General features: G+C 40.0%; 2 protein-coding genes across 2 annotated transcripts; both read right to left on the minus strand.

Moving 5' to 3' along the window:
- Window positions 1-1,437: 1,437 nt before the first annotated feature.
- LOC110041141 (uncharacterized) lies at window positions 1,438-4,012 on the minus strand. Its single transcript, XM_020746417.2, has 2 exons — window positions 3,611-4,012; window positions 1,438-2,182 (listed from the first exon to the last, which is right to left on the minus strand). The coding sequence occupies exons 1-2, from the start codon at window positions 3,885-3,887 to the stop codon at window positions 1,638-1,640; spliced, it is 822 nt and encodes a 273-aa protein (XP_020602076.2). The 5' UTR covers window positions 3,888-4,012; the 3' UTR covers window positions 1,438-1,637.
- Window positions 4,013-6,779: 2,767 nt separating this feature from the next.
- LOC110041208 (methyltransferase-like protein 27) lies at window positions 6,780-13,085 on the minus strand. The gene is made up of 4 exons (XM_020746490.2): window positions 12,974-13,085; window positions 11,344-11,464; window positions 9,261-9,639; window positions 6,780-7,464 (listed from the first exon to the last, which is right to left on the minus strand). Exons 2-4 carry the CDS (start codon window positions 11,449-11,451, stop codon window positions 7,268-7,270), a joined length of 684 nt encoding a protein of 227 aa, XP_020602149.1. The 5' UTR covers window positions 11,452-11,464; window positions 12,974-13,085; the 3' UTR covers window positions 6,780-7,267.
- Window positions 13,086-14,369: the final 1,284 nt, after the last annotated feature.

A 14,369-nucleotide genomic window follows, 5' to 3' on the forward strand; every position in this document is an offset into this window, starting at 1 on the left:
TCATTCATTCAATGCCAAACAATATACAGAAAACCTCACCGCAAAGTTACAAAACTCAAATCAAAATTCTACCTTTTCCCGTTAGCTTAATCCGGCGGGCTCTGAACAACCTGGCCCAGGAGCTCCGCTTTTAGGCTGGCCTAAATCTATATGTTGAATTATATGCTGTTCATTCACATCTGCTTGGAGCTAGCACTAAAATTCTTTACCTATCATAATTTTTCTCGGTGTGTTGACCCAGAAAAAAGTATTTTATCATAAAACAACAACAACAACAACAACCCGATGACAAAACCAAAATCCAGACCATATTTAATTATAGGTAATTGAACGAAATTGATCAATCTGAGCCGGAATGGGTACACAGCTAATTTCCTTCTTTTATAGCGTCTGGATGGGGTAACTGACAACTGACATTTGATAACAGGTTTTGCATCTTATTCTATTTAAACCCAGTACATGAATAACCTTTTAAAAGAAATATCATTTATGTGTTTTCAGACCTCCTGTTTCAGACCTTTTCATACGGAATAATCACACTGGAGTTTGGAACCCCGGGTTTTTGAACCTCATTAACAAGTCGGTTAAAACAAGTCATTTACAGTTTGACCCTGCATCCCTTGCCTGAATATCAGTTAGTTGTTTTATCGGTTTTTTTATTTCTTTCTCTTTTTTTAAAATTTTTTTTTCCCAACATCTCTTTCCGTGGTGACATCACGACCACTTCGCGATCTCGGGCTACCGCGCATTCACGATTCAAGGGGTGGGTGGGAGGGGGGTGGTGGAAGCTCGTATGCAGAATAGCACTCAGTTCCGCTCATTAAACGTTCCATTCTTAAAATAGATATACTTAGAAATTTAGGGCATACGGCAGAAAATCAAATAAAACAATAACTGAAATTTCCTTGAAAAGAATTCTAAACATGGATATCAGTATTTTATTTTCCAAATTTCACTACGCATTTCAGATCTAGCCCACGCCGAGGACAACGAATCTGCGCAATACTCTAAAGTCATTTACGTTAATTTTTTATCACCGTCAAAACTATCACGAAACTGAATCTAGGTCACAGCGATAAATTTGAGAAAGAAATTTAAAACTTGAAATTAGCCGTCGTGGTTTACGCTCTCCACACAACGTAGAATTTGGTCATTTCACGCGGTCGATTTGCAGAGGATGGCAAAGAAATGCACCAAAAATTATAACGCAGGTGCCAGCCACTGACGCAACGAAAATTTTCGTGACGCGTTCGGCGGGTTTTTACTTCATCGCGGCCCGCACGGAGTCTCCAAGATTGAAGTTACTCCGTCACAATTTCTCTTCATGGTTGTAATGTTGTTTTCTCAATCCGCTGCAACACAGCAACGTTTTGCTTTTATTCAGGATCTCAGCGTGCACTAAACGACTGATCTTTTTGAAGAAAGGGGCCGGGTCGGTTTATAGAAGTTCACAAAAAAAAAGATACATACTTTTATTAGGCAATACTTAGCTTACTGAATGTCTCTTTTAAAGCTAGACATTTCTAGATACATTAACTACAAACATGCGGAGCACTTGACCGTTGGTTTGTCCCAAATTATTGTTAACTTCTCTCGTGTCAAAACGTACATGCAACTACTTCGACCCTTTTTTTTTGTTAATGTTCTCCTTTTCTCATTAGCAGTTCACATGGGAATTCCTCGAGGTCCTTTCCCCTTTCTTCAATCTGTGTGGGCGTTGGTTCTCCAGGGACAACCGCCAAATGAGGCTTCACGTCTGGTTGAACTAGAAGAGAATTGTAGCGAGGGTTGAACCTCAAGGAAGACGGCTGCAAATCGTTGTTCTGCACAGCAGCCTCTTGCAAAAACGAAGACGCGGGTTCGCGACAGGGCTGTGCAGACACTTGCGGCGCGAGCCCTGGGGAGAAACTTTTCACCACCCCCGTTGGTAGCTGTGCATAAGAGACTGGGATAGCTCTCCTGCGAACGAAACTTGGCCCGTTTTGATCGTCGTTTCCATGGTGACCAGTTGAATGACAGCTTCTGTTATAATGGGTTATTGTGTGATAGTTTTGTTGGAACATATCTATTGGCTTGCCACTGTGATGGAAGGTTCCTTGCAGGTGTTGGGATTGGTCCGTTTGTGACGGGTTCCAAAATGAGGCTGGAAGGTTCCTTTGAGACATGGGACAGCTTGGTTTTCCTGAGTAATAATTAATTAAATAACTTAAAAAAATAAATAACTAAACAACAAAAAATACATAAGCAAACCAAACAAACAATTAACAGGAAATAATATATGCAGTGACATCAGGAGTTTTTAATCTGAGATAGCGTTTGTCCCACCTAAAAACAATGTACAAGCGAAAGTGTAAAGGGATTCTTGTTGTCCGATGAAATGGAATTTTTTACCTTTTATTTATTTATTTTTTTTATTCTAACAAAAAAATAAATCATGCACCGTTCGATTTATCGTGAAGCCAATTTGGCCCTTACTTGGCAATTTTTACAAGAAAATGTATCCCAGGGGGCGACGCTTGCCCCCTGGGATGCATTTCCTTGTAAGTTTGGGGTCCAATCCGTTGTTATGATTTTGCGATGGATCTGTAAAATCTCGTAGATTCGTAGAATTATTTAATTCGGCATGATAAATTGAACCATGGAGGTGGTTGTTTGCCTATTTGAAAAATACGAAAACGTGTTGATATTCCGTGACATCGGTAGAAAAAGTCCATTTATTCACTCCCGACAGTTCTATTACCAGTCATCTCACGATCCAGCACGCCCTGCACGAGGGTTTTTTTCCGTTTCTTCCTTTCTTTCCCGTTTGTCATATCATCGCCACCAAACATGCCTCAGCATATATCACACAAGTTTCAATTGCAAAACGTAGGAATTATTTTACATGGTAAAAACAAGGGCAACAAGAAAATCCACCTACTAATTCGATTTCAGGCGCGAATGTAATATTTTACGTGCATGATCCAGATTTTATAAATTTCAAAGCTGATTTTGGGCTAGAAAATCTGGAAGTTCATAATTCAGACGAATTTTACAAGAGCTGCCACTGTACGACCCAACCAAGCAGAAGAAAGGAATGTATAGTGAATGTACATGAAATCGACGCAAATTAGGATTGCTGTCACTAAAGTGTGAAATCAAATCAATTTACATTTGATGGTTGTATCCTGGTGCACCGGCACACAGAGGGAATAACCATTGTACTCCTTTCTTTACGAACCTTTGTTTAGCTGTTGAACATTGTTAGGTCTTTTGTATCGGTTCTTGTGAACCGGTACACGAGGACAGAACCCATTTGATTTCCGATTGTAAGGTGCAATTTCTGGTTTATTTGCTCAAAGAATTTGACAAACCTTTCTGAAAATGTAGCAAGTTGCCATTATTGCGCCGCTACATGCAGTATGACAAAATAAAAAGTAAACGAACTGGGTTAGTGTATCAAAAGGGCAACTGCCTGTACGATTCACAAGAAATATCATTAATTATTTGATTAAATAAATTTTACCGCAGACGTGTCCTAGTTTGTTGTAATAATCTACGCGCGACAGTTTTTATTTCTTCTGTGGAAAAGGGCGTGATGACGATCCCAAATTGTTACTGTTGTACACACCTTGCCAATGTGAGCTCTCCTGCATGCTGTTGTCCAATGCACCTGAGCCGGGCAAACAACACAACTCCGTAAAAGTCCTGTTAAAATGCTTGTCCACTTCTGCCGCAGCGTCCCCCCGAAAATACAGCAGCAAAACACCTCTCGGGCTGTAATACGTCTGCACAAATTCCATGTCTGCCCCTGTTTGTTTGTCCTCGACGAATTCTTGGTCCGCGTTGTGCAGGAGACTTCTTGAGGATTCCACGAAATTTTCATCCTCGGGTTGAGGCTTTTGCATTTTTGTGCATGAATTTCTGTTAACAGAATTTTACTTCATACAAATGAAAATTTAAAGCGGCAAACCGTTCACATTCAAGTGATCGCAAGGTAACCGGTGCTGACTTCATTTGCACCAAAGGTGAACGCCAGTGAAGGGCAGCGGCGACCTATGTTTCTCGTGGGAAATAATAGATCGTTTTCACGTGACGTCATCACTTTCGAAAATCCAAAACTAAAGAGCCACCAAAGTTTTTATCCTCATCAGGCATAAGAGGCGGTAAATTTATATCTGTTTACAATTTTACAGCTCAATAGCGTGCTTCGTTTGGAATCCAGAGCATTTTGAATTTCAGGGTTATGGAGGTGCGTGACAGAAGACTACGATCGAGTTTGTCGAAAAATATATACTTATCTCATGATTTTGAGCCTTTTTAGAAGTTAGAGCATTATGAAAAGTGCTTATGTAAATGCTTGTTTGGTCAGTACTGATAATCAGTCACCTAGATAGCCAAAATAAGTTCCAGATGTTTACACTATTTTCCGGCCGCCATATTGGTGTACCACGGAGGTACACCAACATGGCGTTTTCATACTGGGCTCTGCAAATATCTGCGAAACATTTCGACGAATATCTGAAGTTTGGGGAAACGCACAGAACTAAAACTTGGAGAAGTGTCTTATTTAGTTATCTTCTATAACATCGTAAGTTCATAGCTTTTTCCACTGGATGGTTTTCGATTTATTTTTTTATTGCGTGACAGTGAAAACGATCAATAGGCGAAATGACATCATTTGTGAAAAGTTTAAACACGAAAGAAAAATTGATGTAAAAACCAACTTACCACAACGGGTTATTTTGTTATTCCCCTACACATTTCCCGCCTCTTTACAATAACCTCGTCAAAAAGTTACAACTCAAGAAGCTCAAAAACCAGCTCTTTGAAAAATTTTCTTTCCACCTCCGCCGGAAATAGCTAGGCGACAAAAAGAACGCTTCTCGTTCGCCCTTGGCCGCGCGGTTTATAAATGAACACACGAGGAGAACTAAGGCGAGTTAACAAGTGGGAGAGGGGAAGGGAGGGAACGGACGTACATACTAGTATGATACCGGTATTTAAGTGATTCCCTCTCGGCAATAAAGCCGAATAAAATTATTTTCAGGTCTCAGGTTTCAGGTTCCAAACTGGTTATATATTCAAAGCACACAATCGCAACGTGTAACGCATTCCTTTTGTGCAAAACATATTTCTCATGGCTGAAACGAATTTTAATGCCGCTATATAAATTAAGAGGTGTAAAATGACACACCCAGTTTTAGCGTCGGTCGCCGTTGTATTGCAGGGAAGGCAAGGGCGAGGACATATCTTCGTTGATGTGCTTTCTTTAGGCAAGTTTATGTTTCCTCGTCCTCTCTTGCGTGAATTTTTGTTTGCCTAATTGTCACCTTTTCCCATAGCCAATGAGCGTGCGAGAATTTCTGCAGTTATTGTAAAATTAACAAATTTACGTCAGTTTTTTAATGCTTCTGTCTTCTTATTGATGATAAATTGCGTCATAACATTGTCAAAGTGGCTGTGGAACGACGAGCCGCATCAATTTGTTTTTTATAAAAATGGTCAAATGCCCGGAATACATGAGGGGGGAAAGACGCCGTAAACCTGCCGTAAAGAAAGATGAGTGAACTTTATTCAAAATGACGCAAACATTGTCAATAGCCTCTCTCGCTTTTTGATTGGCTACTTAAAAAAGTCAATAAAATCTCTTTGGTTAAAAAGTTGACATGCAGTTTCACAGCTGAAAGTTGAACTTGATAGCCTGCATAAACTAAAATTTTATCCGTCTGTACTCTTATTGGTGATAAAAATGAGCCAATCAGCGCGCGAGAAATTGGACAGTTAGTGTAATAAGTCTCAATGATGTGTCAATAAGCGAAGCGCGCGAAGTCTAAAAATAGAATGTAAATTATTGGAACCCAGTAGACGGACAACATAAGCGTGTTCTGAGAGAAATAGGAGGAAAATGAGCGCCAAATTTTCGTTTTACAAATTGCTTTAGGAATACTTGTTTACGCGCTTGAAAAAGCTTCAAATCTTCCACCATTCCGTTTTGTTTATTTAAGTTATAATGTTACTCGTGCGCTTCGCTATTAAAACATATCTCGGCTCGGCTGACCAAATGCACCCATGCTTCATAACCTTTGATTGTGTTCAGCTGTATACATATAGTGAAGGCCAAATACCTGTACATAATTGCTGGTAGGCGCGTATGCACGACAAATTCGTGCAAGATGGCGGTCATACTCCGGTTAATAGGTTGACAGAGACATGCAGTCTTGGTTTACAGCGTACATCCATGTTAAGGTCAACCGACACCTGTCAAAACATAGTATCTTGCTGACCAGTATAACGTGACCATAACACAGGCTCAAGTTTAGAGCTGATAGAGGTCGTGTTTCTTTAATGTTGACCGCTGCTTAGCTTTCCATTGGATTGCAGGCTCAAGCCAGGTTAACTTATTGTAATCATGAGCTCCCCTTTTAGGCTTGGCTAAATCTATGTGTTATCTTTAATAGTGAGAGGGTGTTCTGTTTGATACCAAACGAATGATCAAACTCCTGATACAGTCGACCGAGGAGGATGACAAGGGCGTATCCACTGCGGATGCAAGTTTTGCAAGTTTTATGTTACGGAATGGAGAGCGCGTTCCTCACCCAAAAGTAGACAACCGGGAGGATCCAAAAGGGCTACAAGCTGTTTTCTATCCTAGCTTGCTTGGGTACTGGAAGCGCCAGTTTCGACGCAAAGTTTCTTTTAAGCTGTTATCATGTCCACAATAACATATGTCACCTCTGCCCATTTTGTCGCTTCATTAGTCACTGATTATCCTCACATGACACCGCTCAAACTCAACGTTTTGTGTTTTGACTGTTCTTTTTATTTGATTGCTGTAAAAAATATCGATATATAACAATTTAAAAGTATGAATTGCTGCTTATTTGAAAGGCTTTTCAAAAAAAACGAATGGCGTTTTCCTCTTTGGAATATCTTCTTTCTTTTTAGAGATATTTACGTTTTGTTTATACATTTTGTTTCTTTTGTGACGTACGCGTTTAAAGAATACTGCTGTAATATTTCTAGAGACATTCTTGATTCAGTATTTTAGTGTTTTAGTGGAACAATTTATGACGTCGTCACTTTCCTCATTTGCATAATACAAAAACGTACTTAATATCTCTAAAACGAAAGAAGATATTCCAAAAAGGAAAACATCAGATTTCTTCAATCTGAAAAGCCTTTCAAATAGGTAGTAATTATTTTTTTACTTCATAGGTACTGACCACTGCCACATGACATCAGAAACACTATAATTAACATTTTTGAGCTCTTTGACCCATCTTGTTCAGTTTTTGAGCACTTTGTAAGTGATCAAATAACAGTCTCTATAGCGTTCAAAAACAGGGTTAGTGTACAGCTCACGTCGTTCTCTGTTCACAAGACTCCATTTTCCTGATCTCTCTAGCTCCTCAAACTTGGGGCTGTAACCAAGCTCTACTGGATCGAAGGAGTCCGCACGGATAGAGAAAATAAACAGTCCACCTTTAAAAGAAAAGCATGTTAATTCAGTTGAGTAAAAACCTTATCTTTTCCCGAAGTGAAGACTCGAGAACACTGTTTCCTGATAGATTTCAATTTCGCGTTCAGACTCAACTTCTGAGAATTTCCGGGAAAGTAATTGAATGCAGAATACTCAAGGTCATACTTTTTCGTTTATATTTTAAAGAACAAGAATGAAATCTTGTTGGATCACATCAAAAGACCGATGTAAGTAAACTCAAAACGTCGATCCTAAAAAATAAAATGCTCTCAACAATATAGACTTGCCACAAGTCGGCCTTTTCTTAATCCTTGACTTATAAATTATCGCCCTCGAGCGAAGCAAGAGCGTAATCTTCGAGCGACGAAGTCGCGAGGGCGAATGCGAGCGACGAAACAGCAACGAAACCAACAGGCCAGGAAAGAATTATTGGAAAGGACTTTTAGAAAGTCTATCAGCAATACTGAAAGTTAAAAGTAGCGTTTTCTGCACGAGCTGTTTTGTGCCATCTCCCTAACTGGGTCTATCAATTGCTGCGTGTTGTTCTTGTTAAGACGGAACATTCCGCCACGCGGCAATATGTTGCAGGTTTTCGAACTGCTCTCAGTTGCTGCACTTGGCTTCCCTTCCCTGCAGTCTCAAATGTTAGGTTTCTTCCTTCCAGTACTTAACCTGCTTTTCAGGATTGTAGTTCTTGGTTTATTACTTTACCTTCCTTTTCAAGGACGGTCTGCTTTAATGTTTGATGTTTCCCTCCCCTCCCTTACAAGGTCTCAGTTACTGTGCCCATTCCCTCCTTCCCTCTTTTTATAGGTCTCTCGCTTTTTGAAGTCTTCACCACCTTTATAGGCTACTCAGTTCTTGTGTCCCACCCCTCCCATGGAAGGTCTGACTTGTATTGCTCCTTCCCTTGCCTATAGGGTCTCAGTATAGATCGTTTTCACGTGACGTCATCACTTTCGAAAATCCAAAACTAAAGAGCCACCAAAGTTTTTATCCTCATCAGGAATAAGAGGCGGTATATTTATATCTGTTTACAATTTTACAGCTCAATAACGTGCTTCGTTTGGAATCCAGAGCATTTTGAATTTCAGGGTTATGGAGGTGCGTGACACAAGGTTACGATCGAGTTCGTCGAAAAATATATACTTATCTCATGATTTTGAGCCTTTTTAGAAATTAGAGCATTAGGAAAAGTGCTTATGTAAATTCTTCTTTGATCAGTACTGATAATCAGTCGCCTAGATAGCCAAAGGAAGTTCCAGATGTTTACACTATTTTCCGACCGCCATATTGGTGTACCACGGAGGTACACCAACATGGCGTTTTCATACTGGGCTCTGTAAATATCTGCGAAACATTTCGACGAAAATCTGAAGTTTGGGGAAACGCACAGGCCTAAAACTTGGAGAAGTGTCTTATTTAGTTATCTTCTATAACATCATAATTTCATAGCTTTTTCCAAAGGATGGTTTTCGATTTGTTTTTTTATTGCGTGACAGTGAAAACGATCTATTGACTTGTGAGGGATTTCACAATGTCTTTAGCATCAAAAGCTACCAACAATAACCTACTGAAATGAACTTGTTCTTTTAGAGTTAAGATCGATAAGGTAATAGACCAATTTCGATATATTAAAATTCAGCCTAAAACAATAGCCCTCAGTGCAGGGCTCTGGGGAATAAACCCCACAAACTCTGTAGTTATTCCCCAGAGCCTCGTTCTGAGGTCTATTGTATTAGGCTGAATTTTAATATATCGAAATTGTTCTATTGACGATCTGATAAACTATGCTCACCTGGTCTTACATGACGTATGCACTCATCCAGTGCTACAGGCTTCGCTTGCCCATAAACAATGGTCCCTGCACACAACACTACATCATACTCGGCAGTCTTTATTTGCTCTACGCGAATGTCACTCAAAGGAGCACAAATGAGCCGCTTGTAAACTTTCTTCTTTTCTGCTATGTCTAACATTTTCTGTGAAATATCCAAGCCATCAATGTTTGTATAGCCTTGTTCAACCAGCATCTCGCCTATAATGCCAGTACCAGCTCCAGCATCAAGGATTTTGATGTTCTTATTTGCATGAGGGAACACATCTTTTGACTGCATAGCTTTGTTAAAAGCCTCTACACATAAGACATGACCTTTGTAGCCATGTTTTTCAGTATCCTACAAAAACAAACATGATACAACATCACTTGACAAAAGTCCATTTTTAGCCTGCATTGCAGGCGTAGTAAACAGGGAAGGGGGATAGGGAGGCAAAAAACGCCCCCTCCTTCTATCGCTAATCTTGCTCCCCCTCCCCTTCCCCCCCCCTCCTATTTTATGCCTGAGTTTGCAGGTTAGTCCATTTTGAGATTTGAGCTAATGTTTTAACGCACCTGAGACAAAACATGCCATGTATTGTTACTGTGAAAGTCAAAACACTTTGATTTGATTTTGACATGTCAATAGACCAATTTCAATATATTAAAATTCAGCCTAAAACAATAGACCTCAGCACGAGGCTGATCTGGGAAATAACCACAGAGTTTGTGGGGTTTATTCCCCAGTGCCTTGTACTGAGGTCTATTGTTTTAGGCTGAATTTTAATATATCAAAATTGGTCTATTATGTAGCCACCAATCAGATGCAAAATAACACTGCAAAGAAAGCAAACAAATGAATGGTATCTCCATCAGTCACAAAACTACACCTCTGATCTAGGACTGATAAATACGGTAATTACCAGTAAACCACATTTGAAGTTGACAATCGTTTAACCATATCTTGCTTAGGACAGGTTCAACCAGGTTCAGATAGGCTTAGGACAGGTAGGTAAGGTTAAGTCTGCATACACCCAGCCAAGTGGCTCATCAGGCTGGAGCTTATCTCCGGTTTCAGCAGCATGAAGCAACTAGGAGTTATACACCTGGGCAGAGAGGGACACCGTGAGAGTGAAGTGTCTTGCCCAAGAATACAACACAATGTCCCCAGCCAGGGCTCGAACCCGGACTGCTCGCTGCGGAGTCAAACGCACTAACCTGATGAGGCCACCATGCCTCCCTTAAGGTTTAGGACAGACACATGTAAAATTGTTAGTCTCTTCCAGGTGTTCATTTAGTCAAGGTGCATCTCAAAAAACAGCGCGCGAAAACAAAAAAAAGCGCGGCAAGAGGCAGTGAAAGTTTTTTTACTTCTTGTCTGGAGGAGGCTAGTAAAATTATATACCTTGTCAAGACTTAAACCTATACATACCCCCAGGGTTAATACCCCTTATTTTGGCAGAAAACTGATTATCGCAGTCTGCTTGTATTAACCATATCACAACTTAAAGAAAAACAATGCAATGCAAATTGCAATACAATAGTAAAGCAATAAGAGCACTTTTTTTGTGTTTACATAGCCTCATCTTAAAGCACGAGGAGGGTTGGGAGAATTCCAGATGGTTATGCAAATCTGAGACGTAGTCGATGGTTTGCATAACTTTCAAGAATTCTCCCACTACCCCGAGTGTTTAGATGAGGCTATCAGGCAGAAAACACAGAAAAAGTGCTCTATTGCTCTTAAAAATAATTCTCAAAAATATGCGCAAATCTAAAACGTCACAATTGTGTTTACATACTCTCATCTAAACACACCAATCGACCAATGAGGGTGTGCCCAGTAGCTCAGTTATTTTATAAAATCGAATAGAACACAATACAATAGAATACATTTACCCAGTACAACTCAGTCAACACAACACTCTACACAACAAAACACAAGACGATGCAAATTGAAATGCAATACAACACAATAAAGTGAAGTGCAGTGCAATGCAATGCAATGTAATACAGTGCAATTCAATTTTGTTTAACAAAACAATTGAAAGTAGATTAATCAGCTTACCATTTCATAAGATGAAGCCCAAGAATCGTAGGTGTTTTTTGCATCCTCCTCACTAGAAGATGGAGTGAGCTCTGTAATTGCTTTTAAATTCTCTGTAGCAGTAGCCATGAGTTAGGCTTTTCTATGATGCAATGTTAAAGCATTCAATTTCAGTGTTAACAAAATTAAATAAATACACATGAGATGAATGACACTGATTACCATACAATAAGAGAAACATGGTCGGCTGAAAAATGGAAAGTTTGTGGGGGTCTGGGTTTGAGCCCTGGGTAGATAAATATTATTGTACAATATTGCGGTGTGTTCTTGGATACCATAAGGCTCCTCCTGATGCAGCTTGTGGCTAGGAGAACTGGTATTGAAAACGGGTGCCTGTAAAACATGGACAGGACGGCGGATGGCAGATGGAAAAATGTGCATGACAAATATGTGGATGACAAAATGCTGATGGCAAAATGTGGATGGCAAAATACGAATGATAAAATCCTTATAAGGGGAAATTTCTGACAGTCCTAGTTGTAAATAAACCAGGCCATCTTAAAGAACAGTCCACCAGAAACAGCTGAAGATGGCAATTTACTGAAGCGTGTCACAGGGTGGGGATCTGACAAAAACCTAAGTTAGAAATCTGTCCAAGAGATATTAAACTACATATCAGTTCCCAACTGAACGTAGATATTCCGGAACACAGTTTTTCTTGTAAATAAATGGTTTTGCTAAATCAATGCAAAACTAAATTATTTACCATTTTCACTGCCAACCATCAGAGGCAACAATGGTATCAGTATCTTACTGTGATGGTCGAATTCTGTTGACTGATATTCCACTTCTCCCTACCTAAAATATTGAAAATCGACCGTTGCCAAGGGAATATCGTAGTTAATTCCCCTTATCAGGATTTTATCATCCGAACATTGTCATTCGCAATTTCCATCCTCAGTTTTCCATCCTCATTTTTCCATCCGCATTTTGTCATCCCCATTTTTCCATCTGCAGTTTTCCATCCACGTTTTTCCACCCACATTTTGTCATCTGCATTTTTTCACCCACATTTTATCATCCGCATTTTTCCATCCGCCATCCGCCATCCGCCATCCGCCATCCGATCCCAATTTTACATAGGGCCGGCCCTTCGTGGCTATATGTCCGGCAGCCGGTCAAGGTTAAAATAGACTCAAATAATGACCGGCAGTGCGACATTTCTTATGAAGTAAATTAATCAACGTAAAAAGAACACTGCGACAGGAGACCTCAAGAGTAATCGATCCCTGGTCACCCTCATGACAAGCCATACTCATTCTCATGACCACGGCACCGAAACCGGCTGGCAATTTTCGGAATTTTTTTTAGGTATATATAGTGTTACCCTTAGCATTATTGAAAGCTAATCGTAAACAGGCTAACCGGAGTGCTATTCAGACTAGCCGGAGTGCTCTTTAGGATAACTGGAGTGCTATTTAGCCTAAACTACTGAAGGTTTTGACTGCCGGTCACTTAATCTATTTAAAAACTTGTCCGGCTGCCGGTTAGACACTTCTTTTTCGTTTTGCTGTTTATTTGCAGTCCCCGAGGAATAGAAGATTAATCGTGAACTATTATACAAGAAATCTACTGAGCGTTGTAAACTTACCGCTGATCTCCACAAAAGACTCAAGTTCAAAGCGTTTGGTTTGACTCGATCATGCTAGTTGCAAGCCTTTCGCAACTAATGGCTCGCTGCGATGTTGCTCAATCGTGTTGGTCACGTGACGTCCGAATATGTGCCACTAGCCTCTTTGAGCCCCTACTCATTACTGTCTTATGGTCAAATATAGATCCCATCTCAGTCACCTTTTTGCAAATCTAAACGACGAAATCCCAATTTAATAACATTTTGTTTAAGGCCTTGATGAATAAATTTTTTATAACTACTTTTACTCTTAAATCGTGTATAAAGTTTCGCCGACTTCCAGGTACGACCACTCTAAATGCACTCTACTTCTTTTGAGTCGTCGAGTAATAGTTACCAAAACTGGAACCAAATATCAAAAATTGTTCTTTCATTTGTAATAATATGGCAACCGTTGATGATGTTAGGTGGTGAGACTGTTCACAGCTTCTATTTTACAGTGTCCTTTTTGGACACTTGATGAAGAGGATGTAGACAGTTAAACACGTGTCCCAACGAAGAAAGTCATAAGCTAGGGGTTTTGGTATTTTTTTGGTATAATTTCCAGGATGCTTTTCTAGAATTGGGCATTCTGATAAGTCGAGGAAAAGCTCGGATTATGGCGCTATATTCAGCGAACTAATGGAGCAACCTTTACCATCTCGAGGCAAGAAACCCAGGCGGAGATATTGTCCGTGACATCGCAAACATCGAGATTTAAAAAAAAAATGACTGAATACCATCCGGCTCTGGACCAAAAACGTATTATGAAGCATTTTAGAATTTTATACGCCTCTTTTTGTATCTCTTGATATTCATCTGTGGAAATACTGTATCTTAAGACAATTCTTCACGGCAAGTTCAGAGGACTCTCTAGTTAAGGATGGGGAGGAGAGAATTAAGGAACTTAAGCAACGACTACGGCGATGCCGAGGACGACGCCTAGTCAAAAATGAATTTATATTTTGCCAGTCTAGTTCTGTTCAGTACTCCAGTGGCTCTTAAAACGTGCTCAGGCTAAATATGCAACGACAGCGTTCAATTCCACATGGAAAAACGAAAAATCAGGCGTTCGTGTGGTCGTTCGCTTTCTCCAGACTACCCAAAACTTAGTCATTTCACGTCCTTGTCTTGCACAGGACGGCAAAGATATGTAGAAAGATTTGCAATGCACGTGCACAGCTATTGTTCTGTTCATTATTAAATCTCCGGCTTGCGCTTTTGTTTTTTAACGTTCTCGCTGCCGTCGTCGTCGTGGTTTGCTTAAGCTCCCTTATTCGGAGCAGCACAGCGTCTTTATAACGGAGCTAGAGTTATGTCAAATGGGACAGCGATACATGAAATGGCAAAGCATAATAAAAATTGATACAGGGTAAGA

Source organism: Orbicella faveolata, unplaced genomic scaffold, assembly GCF_042242905.1.
Source record: "Orbicella faveolata isolate gen_17 unplaced genomic scaffold, um_ofav_v1 contig_1, whole genome shotgun sequence".
NCBI lineage: Eukaryota > Metazoa > Cnidaria > Anthozoa > Scleractinia > Merulinidae > Orbicella > Orbicella faveolata.

Coding starts and splice junctions, on each gene's coding strand:
- LOC110041208 (XM_020746490.2), bottom strand. CDS start 11,451: ATGGCTACTGCTACAGAGAATTTAAAAGCAATTACAGAGCTCACTCCA. Junction 9,640..11,343: donor GGGCTTCATCTTATGAAATG/GTAAGCTGATTA, acceptor TTGTTTTTGTAG/GATACTGAAAAACATGGCTA. Junction 7,465..9,260: donor CATACGTCATGTAAGACCAG/GTGAGCATAGTT, acceptor TTTCTTTTAAAG/GTGGACTGTTTATTTTCTCT.
- LOC110041141 (XM_020746417.2), bottom strand. CDS start 3,887: ATGCAAAAGCCTCAACCCGAGGATGAAAATTTCGTGGAATCCTCAAGA. Junction 2,183..3,610: donor GGAGAGCTCACATTGGCAAG/GTGTGTACAACA, acceptor ATTATTACTCAG/GAAAACCAAGCTGTCCCATG.